The following is a 17,855-nucleotide window of genomic DNA, read 5'->3' on the forward strand; positions in this document are numbered from 1 at the left end:
ATTCCCAGCCTCTGACGTTCAATTTATAACCACAATATTTAAATCACTAGTTCAGTTCAATTTCTGATAAATGGCAATCCCAAGGATGTTGATAGTGGGGGATTCAGTGATGCTAATGCCAATGAATGTCAAGGGGAGATAAATGGATTCTCTGTTGTTGAAGATGATCATTGCCTGGCACTTATGTGCCATGTATGTTACTTGCCATTTATCAGACCAAGCCTGAATGTTGTCCAGGACTTGCTGCATCTTGGCATGGACTGCTTCAGTCTCTGAGAAATCACAATTGGTGCTGAACATTACACAATCATCAGTGAACATCCCCACTTCTGACCTGATAATGGAGTTAATGTCATTGATAGATAAGTTGAAGATAGTTGAGTCTAATACACTACCCTGAGGAACTTCTGCAGTGATAACCTGATACTGAGATAATTAACTTCCAACAATTACAACCATTTTCCTTTGTTCTAGGTATGACTCCAACCAATGGAGAGTTTTCCCTTGATTCCCATTGACTCCAGTTTTACTGTTTTACAAGGGCTTTAGGGTTTTTGAGTTTTACAAGGGCTCCTTGATGCCAAACTTGGTCAAATGCTGCCTTGTTGTCAAGTGCAGTCACTCTCGCCTCACATCATGAGCTCAACTCTTTTGTCCATGTTTGGACCAAGACTGTAATGTAGTCAGGAGCTGAAAAGCCATGACGGAACTCAAATTGAGCATCAGTGAGCAAGTTATTGCTGAGTAAGTGACACTTGATAGCACTGGCGATGACACCTTCCATCATTTTGCTGATGATTGAAAGTAGGCTGATGAGGTAGTTAAGTAAGGGGAGGCAGTGGTGTAGTAGTTTTATCACGAGACTAATAATCCAGAGACCCAGAGTAATGCTTTGGGGACCAGGGTTCCCATAACAGGTGCTGATATTTGAATTCAATAAAAATCTGGAATTAAAAGGCTATTGGTGACCATTGTCAATTGTTGTAAAAACCTGTCTGGTTTACTAATGTTCTTACCTGGTCTGGTTTACATGTGACTCCAGACCCACAGCAATGTGGTTGACACTTAATTGCCCTCTGAAATTCTGGCTCAGCCAGTGACAGGCTCATCAAATGAATATTTTTTTTTAAAAGGCGGGGTTGGAATTCTCCTGCTTTTTGTTGATAGGACACACCTGAGTAATTATCCACATTGTCAATGTTGTACCAGAACAGCTTGGCTATAGTTGGCTAGTTCTGGATACTCACATTGATTTGATTCGATTTGATTTATTATTGTCACATTTATTGTGATACAGAGAAAAGTATTGTTTCTTTCATGCTATACAGACAAAACATACCATTCGTAGAGTACATAGGGGAAAAGGAAAGGAGACTTTGCAAAATATGATGTTGCAGTTACAGATAGGGTGAAGAGAAAGATCAGCTAAACCTATAATATGTCTATTCAAAAGTCTGATGGCAGTAGGGAAGAAGCTGTTCTTGAATCAGTTGGTCCGTGTTTTCAGACCTTTTTCCCGATGGAAGAAGGTGGAAGAGAGTATGTCTGGGGTGTGTGGGGTCCTTGATAATGCTGGCTGCTTTTCCAGGGGCAGTGCGAAGTGTAGAAGGAGTCAATGGATGGGAGGCTGGTTTGCGTGATGGACTGAGCTATGTTCTTTGTAGTTTTTTACAGTCTTGGTCAGAGTAGGAGCCATACCAAGCCAGTTTGACTAGTTTCTTACCATTTAAAAACATATTCTACTTCTCCATTCTTTCTGCCTACGTGAATAAATTCAAGTTCCTCATATTACTCTCCATCTGTCACTTCCTTACACAACCATGCAAGATGGAAGGCAAGCTAAGTGAACCTTAGTTATTTTATATCTAGCAATTTTTATGTCCCAGAATAAAATTTTCTTTTGACATAACTGCTCTGTAAAGAACTTGTATATTCTATTATACTACTTGATTTACATTAATTGGTATTGTTCTTCAGGTTCAGCATTTGCACGAAGTGGTAACACTATTATTGGAGATAATACAGGAGTATTTATAGGAGGACTTCCACCAAAATTTACCATTACCAGAAAGGATACAGGTAATAACATCGAGTCCTGATGTATTATTTAATTCAGTTAAAATACTTTGAGAACTTACATTACTAAGGGTATTATTTTTTCTTTGCTTCCAAATAATTTTGTTGATTAAATGTTTGTCCTAAATGCTTACATTAAGTTGTTTGAAATTGTTACAAGTTCTATTTCAGCACTTTCTTCCAGTTAAAAGCATTAGGCATCCTTTATGCTCCTGAAAAATGGTTGGCCAGGAGTTGAGAATCAGGAGGGCTCCTTCACCACTCCATTTATGCCCAAGGCTTGCCTGATGCCATGTCACGGTGGGCTGTAAAAGGGCAATCAGCCTGCTTGTTGAAATGGATGTGTCTACTTTACTTATGTAAATTGGAATCCCATGCTGGTTGTAGGATCCAGTGTAGAAGTCGAGAACAAGTAGGTGGACCATACGCCAGAATTTGTTTAGCTGCGTCTTGTGAGCTGCATCTAAGTGCCTCTTTGGTCACCGCATTTTACTGCAACCATTCACATACACAGTGGTTAGTGCTGCTGCCTCACAGCGCCAGGGACCCGGGTTCGATTCATAGCTTGGATCACTGTCTGTGTGGAATCTGCACGTTCTCCCCGTGTCTGCGTGGGTTTCCTCCGGGTTCTCCAGTTTCCTCCCACAGTCCAAAAAACGTGCTGGTTAGGTGCATTGGCCATGCTAAATTCTCCCTCAGTGTACCCGAACAGTGTGGCGACTGGGGGATTTTCATGGTAACTTCTTCGCAGTGTTAATGCAAGCCTACTTGTGACACTAATAAATAAAACATACGACCCAGTGTTGAATTTGGCTCAGGTCTCAGGCCAACACGGAGCAATTGCTCCTTTAATTTGCCATCTCTTCTAAGCAATAATTAGGTTTTCCCACCCCTTTTCTAGCATGGTCATATATTTTTTCAGCATTTCCCATTTTTCTCATCTCACTTATCGAATACCACTTCAACTTTTGATAGAAGCTATGGTGCAGTGCAATATTGAATTCCCTGTGATCACTATTAATGGTTGATATGAGATGTAATTATTAAAAGATTATGTCAGTTCCCTCCTCTTCCCAATGGACTTTATGGCTGCCTTGTTGTGAACTGATGAAAATCCCTACGATAAGTGCGTTCAAGTTACAAAGAGGTAGTGAGACTTGAAACACACAACTTCCATTTGTAAGTGGAGTACTGAGGATGTTTGAGCTACAGAGCCTCCAACAACAAAGCGCACTGCAAAATATCAAAATCTCATTCTGTGAGCAGCAAAAATTTGCATAATTCTGGCTGTTATATTTCACTTAATTTGTTATGTTTGTACATTATTCATCAGTTTGAAATGAACTATATGGATAGAGATGAAAATCTCCCACTCAAAGCAGAATCTACCAGCACGTTTGGATCATTTTTCAAAGCTGGCAAAACAAATTTCGTATTCCTTGGACATGAGAACACAAACAAAATAGAAGTTAACAATAAGAAACAAGCCAGATATTTCCCGGAATGATCTGAATTGCTATACAATCTGTATTGTAAAGATTTCAAGGCATTTCCTAGGTCTGATTTTTCAATGCAATACAGTTCAAATTGTGCTCAAGTTAAAACTATTCAATGTTGTGTCAGATGAGGATATATGTATGTTTATTATATATTGATGTATATTTATTAATTGTGACAATACAAATCTGGTTTTATCAATTGAAAGCCGTCTTGAATTTTAATTCGTTGATTAGAAGTACTCCAAGCAACAATTTGAAGTGCAAACCCATAGTACATCAACATTTCTCCTCTTCTGACACTAACAAAAATCCATTTATATTAGCTCATCTTGTGGCTGTCAGGATTTACTCTAATTTAATGGGTTCTCGTAGAAGGTAAATGAACTGATGGCCTTAGCAAGAGGAAAGTGATTCTCCTCACCATTTGAATGGTGCTAACGAAGCCAGCGATCAACGAAGAAATAATAAGTATGACTGTATCATTATTCCAAGGCTCTCACATTAATGTGAAGCAGTTGCAAATGCAGATTGATGCGACAACTATTGTATAATGTGAGAGTCAAATTGTGAAGCCAAGAGGTGCAAGATTCTGATTGCCTGGTCTTTGTACTGTAAGCAACATTACTGCAGACTTTGGCAGCTAACTTTAAAAAGTTTACAAGTGTTCACTTGTACTGTTTATTGATGCTAAGATTCGTCTTCCCCATCCATTTTAAATATTCTAACAGGAAATTGAACACATGTGCAGAATTACTTTGCTATTCGCCCAGTGCAAGGTGCAAGGGATAGTCTAATTTTAGTCTGACTTGTACTAGTCTACAGTCAGCGCCAGTACAAATGCACCCTAAGTGAAAGCAGTAGACAAGACTGTAGAATTATGGACGCGGATGTTTTCTTTTGGCAGATGCAAAGATCGAAATAAATGTCCCGTAAAGTACAAAGAGGAGGGCAGGGAATTGAAAAAAAATCAGAAGACGGAAAATATAATTAGGAGAGAGTTTGAACAGAGAACAGGACCATTCCGAGGAAAAGAATATTATGCAGATGTCGAGACAGTTTTGACTAATGATATGAATTCTTAAGTTTAAAATAAAACCCCTACCCCAGGCACAAGTCTGGTACGTTTTACTTTTTGCAGAATGTTTCCTGTAAACAAAATGAGAAATTAAATACATAGGGAGAAAGTTTAAAATCCTGAGCTATTAATTAAAAATGTTAGCTGCCTGTATATTATTCTAGTGAGATTTATTCAGCATATTGTTTATTGTATCAAATTACGAAGTAATGCATAGTGAAATTAAGCCGCTAGCTCTGAATACATATTTAAAATTTTGCACTCAAAGCTGGTAAGTGTAGACAGGAACAGTGCAGGTAATAGAAAAAAAGCTCAAGGAAAATTGCAGTGTTTTCTAATTGTAAGAAGTGCATTGTACTTTGTGCTGAATGTGGTGTTAATGCTTATTTTCTTAATCTACTAAGGTGATGCAAAAGTGATTGAAAAGGGATTTGTGGGATGTCTCAGTGATGTGCAGATAAAGAGAGTGACTCCAACAGAGGAATGGGAACCATTGGATTGGAATAGCGCTGAAGAAAAAGTTGGAACATATCACAGCTGGGAAGGCTGTCCTAGTGTTCTTGTGGGTGGAGCACATTTCCTAGGACAAGGTAATGGTAATTAAACATCTGTTCCCACTGGGTTGGAACAAAGAAGTAATGTAGTGTCAAATGTTGTACTATTGCACAGGATAAATGCATTGCATTAGCAATTCATGTTTGTGAGCTAATGATCAACAGACGTACAACATCATGAATTCACGTTCTAATATGATGAAGGTGAACTGTCCAATTCACACAGGTTTATGTACAACAAAACAAGGTATTTTTATTATCCAATAAATTCTCATTATCAAGTGGCAGACATGAATCATTAAAAATAACTTGAATTTTAAGGAATCATATGTGGTCTGTCCACCAGGACAAGTAAGTCGGTGAGCTCTGCACTAGGCCAAATGTCTTTATTACAAGAATAATAATGATCTATAACAGATTACAAAATAATGTATTTCACATTAATAGAATTTTAACATGTTGTATTATGTTAAAGTGCAATGTATGTTGCATTCAGTATATTTTTGCATGTCAATGTACTTCAGGGAAAATTGGATAAGTTCCAAAAAGGGACGTGGGGATTGCAATGCACGATTAACCTGCATCCATTTGTTGCAATGCAGACAAGTCACAAACTTTGAATTGCCTGCTAACTTGAACAACTGTACCATGCTGCTGGCTGGTTGCATAACAGGCGGATCCTTAATGCACTTACTGGAAAGCATCTGAAGTTTGTCTCTCGGTATCGGCCTCAGAGCGGGTCGTGCTTGGATTGGCTTTCAAAAATGTTCCTACGTTAACCAGTTGGTTTCAATTCAATTTTTAGTTTATCTTTTGGTCAGGATACCTATAAGCTTCTGAATGAGTAAATTAACTTTTTCTTGCCAAATCATCAAGTGAAATGTCAAATTACTGGTCAATGCATCATAAGACTCTTTATTGGTTCAAAATCAGAACTTAAGGTTAAATGTGATTGTAAGAACACTTAATGCGTGTGAAAAGATGTGGACAGAGTTGCCGAGCAGCCTGAAAACTGTAAGTCATTAACAGGCAGGTTTTATAATAAAGTGAGTAGTTTAGGCAAACAATTTAGTGTAAATCAGCATTGATGGAATTATGGCAATAATCAGAGACTGGGAACCTATTTTAGAGCTAAACATAAGAAATAGGAGCAACAGTTGATCATCTGGCCTCTGAAATCTGCTCTAACATTTAATAAGATAATCCCAGGAATCAACCTATTGAACCTTTGCTGGATTGCCTATAATGCAAATATATCCCTCCTTAATAAGGAGACCAAAACTACATACAGTCATGGTCTCGTCAAATCAATGTATAATTGTACAAGACTTCCCTATTTTTATACTCCATCCCCCTTGCAATAAAAACCAACATTCCATTAACCTTTCTAATGCTAGACCTGCATGCTAACCTTTTGTAATTAATGTACAAGAACACCCAGATTCCTCTCCATTCAAATAATATTCTACTGTTTTTTCTTCCCATCTAAGTGGACAATCTCATATTTTCCCATATTATGCTCCAGCTGCCAGTCAGATTTTTATCCACTCACTTAATCTTTCTGTGTCCTTTTGCGGATTCTTTGCATCCTTCTCCCAACTTGCCTTCCCTCTTACCTTTGTATCATCAGTAAAAATGGCTACAACACATTCAGCCCCTTCAGCCAAGCCACTGACATAGATTGTAAATAGTTGAGGCCCCACCACTGATTATTCATTACAATTTGCCAACCTGAAAATGATTGAATTACCCCAACTCTGTATTTCCTGTTAGTTACTCAATCAGCTATCCATGTCAATATATCACCACAAAATCCATGCGCTCTTGACTTGTGTAGTAACTTTTTTTATTGTAGCACCTTGTCAGATACCTTTTGGAATTCTAGTTCCTTTTTATCCACCCTGCTTGTTGCACCCTCATTAAGGTCTTAATTAACTAACAAGTTAAAATCGTTGTGACCCAGTTTAATAAGTAGATTATCATCTATCACCTGATTGTTAGCAAGACTTCATCGTTACTCAAGACACAATCGAGTCAACCTTCTCCTCTGCCTGAGATTCTGGAATTGGCTGCTGGAATACCCAATCAATGTGAGCCCAAATTGGCTGGAGGGATATCTGCTCTGTTTGGATCTTCAGATCTACTGATCCCACTTTACACACAAACAACGACATTTGAACTGACTTGACTTTCACCTTTCTGTGATCTCTGATAATGTGGGATTTTATCCATCTGGAATTGGCAATTACAGCCTGACAAGCCAACTGGATATTTTACTTCTTGCGCTAATACATTATCCCTGTAACGGCAACGATCAGTGTCTACCAAACGTTCTTATAGAACAAAGAAAGAATAAGTGCATTAACAGAGAGACTGCTCCTTCGACAAAGACAAAGAGAGATAGCTTCATCCCTCTGGAAAATCATTCTTATAGGATGTCCACTGTGAACCTCTGGAGGAGTGTAACAGCTTTCTATTTTCTATTTTAATTTTAAAGGAAAATCTCCCTGCTATCCCTTAGCGAATTGGATGACGTGCCAGAAGCATTTGATCACCTCTCCCCTTCTCCTGCAACCTAATAAATGGGATCGTGTGACTGTCATAAGTCACTGCAGCATGGCTTTTCCTCCAGCAAGGCATAATTTTGGGATAAAAACAGAAAATGTTGAAAATATTCAGGAGGCCTGGCAGAATCTGTGGAAAGGACAATCGTTAATATTTCAGGCCTATCAAGGCCTTAGGAGGAATTTTCCTGTCTCACCCGCCACGGGGGGCGGACCATGCAAAGGTCCATTGACCTCGGGCAGGACTTGCCAGTTTTTGGGTGAGCACGGCCGGAAAATCCTGCCCCTTATGTCTGAGCTTTTCATCACCCTTTCTGTTTCAATCTTGCAAATTGAGATATTGAGAACTTTGTCACACAGATGAGGAGATGCAACATCTTTAGCTTCCATTTGGTACTCTACTCAAGGCTGGATTAAATATAATGAATCACAGAATCATAGCGCAATACAGCACAGAAATTGGCCATTCAGCCCATCATACCTGTACTGGCTCCTTGAGTTATCCAATGAGTTCACCCACCTCCTTTTTCTCCATTAAACTACACATTTTTCTTCTCTCAGCAGCGAGTTGGGAGACTGGGAATGGGATCAATATCCAATAGGAATCCTCTCACCCAAAACAACAGGCAATCGGGATTCCCAGCTGGGGCTAGCAGCTCTGCAGAACCCTGGCCAACGATTCAAACTGAGGCTATCCCTTTCAACCCAGCAATACTCTTACAGACCCAGCACTCCACTGAAGAGGTAACATTGGCCGTGATTCTCCCATTGCGACCCGCAACTTTTCTGTTGGGTCGGGGTGGGAGACGCGCATCTGCGGCTTTGAACAGGGATTTGCCCATGCGCCGGGAATGCATGTGCATCTCCCAGAGCCGGCGAACAGTTGCCGGGCAGACAATGCTGGAAACCGGCGGGAAGGCAGGTAAGTCATTTAAATCTTTTCTGCATGCATTTTAAATATGTATACTTGTTCATTATCGGAACCTTTTAGGTCAAGATTTAATCTCCCACCCCGCCAGGAGTACTTAATTCTGGTGTAATTCAGACTAGCTCCCCACGTTCGAGGAACTAGCGGGAGACCCCGCCGGAATGAAGGGGGGGCAATCGGGGCCCCCCCAGGGGGTCGGATGGCGGGGGGTGGTGCCCCCTGGGCATGGGCACCCTGGCAGTGACAGCCTGTGCCCCTTGGCACTGCCCAAGGGGCAAAGTGCCAATGCCCAGCAGGCATCGGGCAGTGCCAAGGGGTGAGGCCTACTGTGGGCAGGGCCTAGGGGCGATTGATGGGGATGGGGGTCCTGCTGCCACTCTACATTGGGATCGGTCTGGGATGGGGGGAGGGCAGCGATTTGGGCGGCCTGGGGGGGGGGGGGGGTGCCTGCCTCTAGGGGGGTCTGACCTCAGGGGGGGGTCAGCGGGGAGGGGGTCTGCTGGGGTGAGGGGGGTGCGTGGATTGCCACTGCTGGGTGGTGGGGCCTGGATATCAGGGCACTGCAGGGTGGGGGGGGCCTGGATATCAGGGCACTGCAGGGTGGGGGGGCCTGGATATCAGGGCACTGCAGGGTGGGGGGGCCTGGGAATTGTTGTGCGATCGAGCCGTGGGTGGGGGAGGGGCAGGGGACTGGAGGGGCAGCACTGCGGTGGTCCCATACTGGCCAGTGATTGGGCTGGCCAGCAAATGGGAGGTTGACAATTTGGGGCCACTGCGCATGCGCAGAGTTCCAGAACTGTCAAACTCTGGCGTGAATAGCCCCCACCCCCCCACCCCCCTCCTCCCCCCCTGGGTTTTTAATGAGATTTCCGACTGGGACTTCTTCAGTGCACAGAATGCGGAGATTCAGGTGAGAAGCTGAACTGACAGAACAGTCAGGACTTAGAACCGTTTTCCCATCAATTCAGCACTTCTGGGAGAATCCCCCCCCCCCCCCTCATTATTTCAGTTCAGTTACAAAGAGGTTTATTTTCCAGTAGATTTCTGACCATTCATGAGGAGTCCTTCCACAATTGATATCTCCCTTGAGATGCAGACAACCCAATCTAAATTTGCTATTGCTTTCAATTTTGAACAATGCATGTGAGTTCCTTAAACACAATTCTTCAGCAGCCTGGCATCATTTTCACCCAGAGAGAGTCTTAGACCTTTTTGACTTCATTCTCTGGTATATCCATACCAACTGAAACTACTTTTCTTGTCTCTGTGTGGATCTTTTCTCTCATCTCCTGGCAACACAGTTTTTCTACTTTTTGTGTTTGTTTGTTTTAAAATCGCAAAGTGGATAGTTGTTTAGTAGTACAGAACTTGAGTATTGCTGAAAAAAAAAGAGTCTCCAATGGTTCTGAAAAATTAAGCCCACAGCTTTTCCTGTGGTCATTACTTAGCACCTGTTATGGCTTCAATTACTTTACGGTCTTTAGCATAGAAGATTTTTATGAACAAAATATCTATAAATATCCACCGTTAAGAGTCTGGCTGATGATTTAAATTTGCTTCATTTGTGTTGGCTTTACACTTTTCAATTCAACAACTGAACTTAATTTCTTTGTGATTGGCTTCAAAACTAAAACTGCATTTTTAGTACTGCATAGAGGTTAAACTTGCTTGGTGAACTAACTATGCAGATATACCTTTTCTCAGTACATCCTCTTAAGGGCAACAGGATATGAGGAGGGTACTCTAATACAGGTGCAAAATGTTTTGCTACATAAATACATGCAATGCATCATATCTGTTCATGCAAATAAGAACAGCATTTAGCTCCTAGTTTTAATTTGACAGTGAAATGATCAAGTGATATCCTGAATGTCTGACCAATGCTGTTTTGCATAAGGATGTTCACATGCACGGTGCTGCTGCTGTGATTTGGGAACTGGCTTCTCATATGTTTGGGCGCTGTTTTCCCCACAGTGTTTCACTTACTCAAAATAAGGGTTTCCCTCTATTTCCTCAACATATCTTTTATGCAATTGGTTCCACAATGACAGGAGAAATTGAGATAGGTTAGTGAAGGGGACCTTTGTCTACCTGCAAGGATAGAGATGGCTGTTAAGCCTTGTAGTCCTCACAAGTCTGAAATAATCACACATTTTAGTCTCAAATGTTGGATGGAGCTTCAGCAAACATATTTCTCAGATCTCACCTGAAGACTGATACATAGTTGTTTGGTATTCTGACTGCAGTGCCGTAATAAGTGATGTGGCATTTTGGATTTGTATACTTGGACATAAGAGTATAATTCCTAAATCATTTTGAAATATAACATCCCTCTTTCTTTGAACAAATATATGGTCAGAATATTTTGGCTGTTCATGCCAGTGGGATCTTCCGGTCCCGCTGATGGTACACCCCCGCCGCGGGTTTCCCGGCAGCATTCAACGGGAAACTCCATTGACAACAGTGGGACTTGAAGATTCCACCACTGGCCAATGGTGGGCTGTCGGAAAACACTTGCTGGGAGGTGCAGAAAATCCTGCCCAATGTCTCTGTATATGTACATAACTGCTCCAATCACATCGGTTAGCTCAATTGGCTGGATGGCTGGTTCGTGATGCGAAGCAATGCCAACAGTATGGGTTCAATCCCCTGTACCTGTTGAGGTTATTCATGAGGACCCCGCCTCCACAACCTTGCGCCTTGCTGAGGTGACCCTCCTCTCAGAAGAGGAGAGCAGCCTATGGTCCCCTGGGACTATGGTGACATTACATTTTTCATTTCATAAACAAAATAAAATTAACAATCGACTTTTATAATTAAACTAAACATCTTACAAGTCTATTATAGTTTGTTTTCTTTTCGGTAAAACATTTCTCATTGTATTGTTTCAGTTACAGGATGTTGTGCCTCCATCTCGTGGATTTTGTAGTGTTGAAATAGGGCAGAGATTCCACTTTATTACTTAATTAAGTTCTGTGTGATTCAGGCATCCATTTGGCTTCTCTCTCACAATGATGGAATTTACCCAATCTGTTGGCTCTGACTCTGACAATCAATTAATTTTCTTCCATCTCTTGGAGCTTTCTTTCAAGCTTTTGTTTTAGTTCTATTTGGTACTTTGGGTGAAGAATTAATCAGTAGTTTCTTCTTTGAATCAATAGTGATGCAAAACTCAAAACCACTTCATCAAAACACTTTGGATACTATTGGACCAGAGCTTTCGTGCCTCTGATCGAAGGATGCTTTTTAATGGGTGTACCATCTTTAACCATCGATGATAACTCTTTCATCTCTTGATTTACTGAAACCAGGTACAGCTCTTCGCAACTGTTCAACCCCAGGATAGCAGGACCATCTGTCTCAGTGATGTTGAATGGGCAGTTAATGTCTTGTTTTGTGTGTGTCCCTCGAATTTGGGTTTTTTTGAGCTGCCAAATCTCATTTCCACCATGTGTCGTCAGTATGATATTGCTCAGTATCAGAGCATCTTTCTTTGGGTACCCATTTTCTTTCAAATTTTCAGGACAGATCTTTTGGTATAGTCTGAGAGGATCATGTTACCCTGTGCTCCTGTATTGAATTTCAGCTTTAGATTTATAAGTTGAGATCTCAATTACTTCCTGATCTGAATGGTTGTGTGAATTTCTTTTTTTTGGGAACTATTGCATCCGACATCTTCATCTATCGATTCATGGCTTCATCTCCTTTGACATTGTGATATTCTGAGCTTGTCTTGTCCAATCAGAGATTTTTGTACATCAGGGTTGTGCAGAGCCCCAAATGAGCCTTTCATCTATTTCCATGAATGTATATTTGCTGACTGCATTCCTCAATCTCATTTTAAAAATTGTCCACAGGTTCCCTTGGTTTTTGTCCCAGGCTTTGAAATTCACATCGGTGGATCCTTTGATTTGACTTTGGCTTGAGATGTGTGCTGAATTTACCAAAAATTCTGCCTGGGGTTTTACTGTTAGCATCACTGATCTCCCAGATATTAAACAGATCAGATCCTTGTTCATCTGTCCACAAATTGATGTAGCTGACTTTTTCCCCTTTGCTAGTGCCTTTTAGAAAGCGACTAAAGCCAGAATTTTACCATCCCGCCCGCCATGGGAATCGGAATGGACAAAAAGTGGACAATGGAAAGGTCCGTTGACCTCGGGTGGGATTTTATGGTTTTCATAGAATCATAGAAACCCTACAGTACAGAAAGAGGCCATTCGGCCCATCGAGTCTGCACCGACCACAATCCCACCCAGGCCCTACCCCCATATCCCTACATATTTTACCTGCTAATCCCTCTAATCTACGCATCCCAGGACAATAAGGGGCAATTTTAGCATGGCCAATCAACCTAACCCGCACATCTTTGGACTGTGGGAGGAAACCAGAGCACCCGGAGGAAACCCACGCAGACACAAGGAGAATGTGCAAACTCCACACAGACAGTGACCCAAGCCAGGAATTGAACCCAGGTCCCTGGAGCTGTGAAGCAGCAGTGCTAACCACTGTGCTACCGTGCCGCCCATTGCTACCATGCCACCCATTGCTACCGTGTTTTGGGATAAGTGAGGCCCTAAAATCTTGCTCTAAATGTCAATTTGCACTTTTGTTTAAATTTCTCAAATGCTTCTCTGACATTATCAGTGATTAGGAGACAGTGAAGTAGGGGGCAACCAACACATCCCCTTTCTGACCAGGCTGTCTATGATGAGCTAAACACAATTCTTTCTTAAACCACTGACCATTACTTGGATCTCTTGGCTAGAAAGCTGAAATAAAAGCCTTCATAAAACAAACATTCTAAACCAAATTTATAAACCAAACAATACAACATCTTGTGTAAATATCATGTAAATACCCCGCACTTTCTCTTAGTGCCTGTCTTCACCTCACCTAGTGCTCCAATGCAGCAATTGGCTGATGAAAGACTGCTAACTACAGATGGCCCTGCATGGTGAACTCGTGCAATGCTGACACTATAAGACCCAGCTTTGGACTACACCCCATTGACTTGGATGGCCGTGGTCAGGGTTGGCTGGTTGGCAGGCAACAGCAAGGGCATTTACACTATGGCAGCGGATAGATGCTGTGATCCTGAGAGAGGACAGCAGGTTTCTGCTCTTCTGAACCACTGACACTTCCCCAGGGTAGTGCCACAGCAGCCATCGTGATCTCCTGGAACACTGCTAGACCTCTGTAAGACCCTGCAAGTCCCTTTGAGCACAAGTACCGGCAGCCCTGATGGCAGCAGTCTGAGTCAAGGTGGCAACACACAATGCTTGCATGACAACAAGCTGAATTTGCATGGTTTCAGCCTGAGCTCCTAATACAGCACTCAGATACTTCTTCTCCAATGGAAGATATCGGTCATCGGGCGCTGATGAGACAAAAGCAAAATACCATTTATGCTGCAAATCTTAAATAAAAACAAATTGTTGGAAATCTGAAATAAAAACAGAAAATGCAGCCTCCCGAGCAGCATCTGTGGAGGGAGGAACAGTTAACCTTTCAGGTCAGTGACCTTTCACCAGAACTGGGCAAAGTTAGAAATGTAATAGGTTTCAGCAAGTGAAAGGAGGAATGCTGGAAAGGGAACACAGGGAAAGTTTGCGATGGGTTAGAAGGCAAGAGAGATTAAATGACAAAAGAATTGATAGTGCAAGGCCAAAGTTCAAAGTTTCAATACTTTTCACTGTATACATGTGACAATAATAAATCAAATCAAATCAAAGGGAATGAAAATGGGACAAGTAAAGAAACAAAAGATGTCCAGAGAAGGTGGAAATGGCAGGATCATGAACAGTTATCATTCAAGAACAATAGAAAAAAAGGAAAACACAAAAAGCAGCAAAAAAAAGTAAATAAAATCAGGCCAGAGGTTTAGTTATGAAATTGTTGAGCTCAATGTTGAGTCTGGAGGCTGGAAGTTGCCTCATTGAAAGATGAGATACTGTTCCTTACATTGAGCTTCACTGGAACACTGCAGGGGAAGTTGAGAACAAAGAGATCCAAGTAAAAACAAGTTGGAGAATTAAAATGACACGCAATCAGAAGCTTGTGGACTTGTGGTGAACCATCGTTGGTTCCCACTGGATAGTACTGAGCCATGGTCTGGCCAGTACTACAAGGATGTACATATGTTACTGTTGGGTTGTGCTACTTGTTGCTGTTGGGGTTAGGGTGGGGTTGTTACACCTTTGTACTGTAGTGTTGTGGTACATCCCAGTCGGGCTCCGCCTCCTGGGAGAGGTATAAAAGTCCCTGCTCTGGCCGGGACCCCTTCAGTCTGGGATAGTGTATATAATTACTGGCTGCTTCATTACAGTAAATAAAAGCCTTTCATTTACCGAGCTTCTGGCCTCGTGTTTGAGAAGCGCATCAGGACTGAATGGAGGTGTTTTGCAAAAGAGGCCTTCAGATCTGCATTTGATCTCTCCAATATAGAGTCACCTTGATTGTGAACAGGGACTACATTGTACTAAGTAGAAAGAAAGACAGGTAAATTGCTATTTCTCTTGGAATGTGTATTTAAGTCCTTAGACAGTGAGAAGGGAGGAGGTAAAAGGGCAGGTATTACATCTCCTGTATGTGCATGGGAAGGTGTCACTGGATGGGGCTGGCTGAGCATTGGACTAAGGATCATGGAAAGAAAGCTCTTATCTTTTCATGGGACATGGGCGTCGCTGGCTGGACAGCATTTATTGCCCATCCCTAAGTTGCCCTTGAGAAGGTGGTGATGAGCTTCCTTCTTGAGCGATTGATACAACTGAGTGACATTTCAGAGGACAGTTGAGCATCAGACACATTGCTGTGGTCTTGCTACAATTGCCATAGAGTCCAATAAACTTTAAACAATATTTGAATTTCCATTGAATGACTGGAAGAATCACATGACAAGATTTCAAGCTTTCAGACATTTGGGCTAGAATTCACATCCCCCCTCCTCCCCCGACCCCGAGATGTGTTTTGTGGTGGCAGAAGTGGTCTGCCATTGGTTAGTGGTGGGATCTATCTTCTGGTCCCGTCGATATCAATTACTCACAACCTCCACTGCCAGGACCAGAAAATCCTGCCTGCGGAAAGAGCCAGAAAGGTTTGATCTTAGTGTAAAATAAAAGCAACATTGTTTAAATGGTATTCATTAGGCAGCTTATACCCTAAACTACAAATCCACAATTTAATTTTAAAAGGACTGAAAATCACCTTCCATAGGTATACTTTACTCTGTCCCTTAAGAGGACAATTCATACTCCATGAACTAGTCCGAGCTATTCTCAGCTCTCATACCTTGCTTCCTTTTGCTTTTCCAGCCTTACAATTTCTAATATTCGAATTGAATTTAAAAATGGGGGTTACCCTGGAGATGCCTTCGTCCAGCCAAATTTAGGTGAATCTTCAAGCCATTTTTAAAATCCTCACAAACTTGGCCTTTTTAATACAAGCACCAACTCCCATCTGCATCCTGCATAGTGAACAATAATGACTGATTCTTCGCTATCTTTCTCTCTCTGATTCTTGAAGACTGACCTGTCTGTAAGGAAGATATGAAGAAGAGAAAAAAATGCCAGTGGTGTAAGAGAGTCGTCAGGATCAGATGGTTTGTTTTCCAGTCTACGAGAAATAGGAAGAACCTTCTGTGTCTTAAGAAAACCTTGTAAGCTGATACTACAGTGGCTTTTTATGGTCTGTTCCCCTCTCAAAGCCCATCTCCATGGAAAACATGAATCCCATGAACCTTTTATCCAGGGAGAGATACTATTTGCTATCTTTTACCACCAACTGCATTCTATATTGAAATTAAATAGACAGTTTGAATAACTATTTACAAAACCTAACATTTCCAACAACTCCCAGCAAGACTTGGATATGAACTGTCTACTCAGAGTCATCACAGATGCCCTTTCCATTGTGCAGAAGTGTGAATATCTTGCACCTTCTTCCCAGTAAAAGAACCTGGGCTCCCTTTAACAACGCGGTCACCCGAACTCATTGTCAGGCAGTATTCAGAATATGTCATATGACCATTTCATTTCCTCATTTTACCCTAAATTGAAGAGAAAATCCCAAAACATGACTTCATACTCGTAACAGGTCCCTTTGGAATTCTGAAAGGGAAAGGGAAGGAAAGATGTGTGGCATTACACTGAAGGTGGCAGAAATGGTGGTGGATGATGCATTGAATGTAGAAGGTGTTTGATAGAACGGGTGGTTAAGGATTCTGGGAACAAAGGGAAGGGGTGGGTGCAGAAGTGCATGAAATGGAGCGGTCGTAGTTGAAGGCCCATTCAACAAATGTGGGGTGGATTCTTGGTTGAGGGGAAAGGAAGACATGGAAGGTGATATCATCAGACAGATGCGACAGAGATGAAGAAATTGGTAGAATGGATGGAATGTGAAAATGTGGAGTAGAAAAGTATGGTCAAGATAGCTGTTGGAGTCAGTGGCCGGAATTCTCTGGTCAGTCACACCTCACCGCCGCTGCCAGAGGAGGACAGAAAATATGGCGCTCAGCCAAATCTCCTGCAGTGGAATGGGAGATTCCCACTGGCGTGAACCGTCGGAGAATCCCGCCCAGCATGTTCATAATGAATGTTGGTCAATGCTATCACCAGAAATGAAGACAGAGAGGTTTCAGCACTTTTCTGATGAGTGATGTCAGGCTAATTGGCTTGTAGTTCCCTGTTTTCTCTCTCCCTCCTTTCTTGAATAATGCTATTACATTTGCTAACTTCTAATCTGCTTGGAACATTCCAGGATCTAGAGAATTTTTGGAAAGTCATGTCCAGTTCATCGATTATTTTTGCAGCTTTCTCTTTTAGAACTCTGGAATTTCAGCTATTACACCCCGGGGACTTCGTCTCTCCACTTTCTCCAGCACCTTTTCCCTGCTGATATTAATTATCTTCATTTTCTCACTCTCACTGGACCCTAGGTTACTCTCTGGGGGATTTTTACCATTTTGAGTCTAAGTGCCGGATCTGGGCGTCAAATAGATCCGTGCCTGGAATCCTCTTTCCAGCGCGCCCATACGCGTTTTGCCGGCTCTGGCCCGATCCGCGCTGTGGCCGGGGCTTAGCGCTGGCGGACCGATCGGAGCTCTGAACTGCGCATGCGCAGTTCGAAAAAAATCTGACAGAGCGCGCCCAGGCGTGAAAA

General features: G+C 42.0%; 1 protein-coding gene across 1 annotated transcript in view; it reads left to right on the forward strand.

The window, feature by feature from the left end:
• ush2a (Usher syndrome 2A (autosomal recessive, mild)) overlaps positions 1-17,855 on the forward strand; it is a 916,330-nt gene that overhangs the window by 322,711 nt on the left and 575,764 nt on the right. The window contains exons 24-25 of the mRNA XM_078230465.1: positions 1,978-2,079; positions 5,055-5,240. Coding sequence (XP_078086591.1) covers positions 1,978-2,079; positions 5,055-5,240 — 288 coding nt within the window. The remainder of the gene's footprint in view (positions 1-1,977; positions 2,080-5,054; positions 5,241-17,855) is intronic.

The sequence above is a fragment of the Mustelus asterias genome, chromosome 15 (genome assembly GCF_964213995.1).
Source record: "Mustelus asterias chromosome 15, sMusAst1.hap1.1, whole genome shotgun sequence".
Classification (NCBI taxonomy): Eukaryota; Metazoa; Chordata; class Chondrichthyes; order Carcharhiniformes; family Triakidae; genus Mustelus; species Mustelus asterias.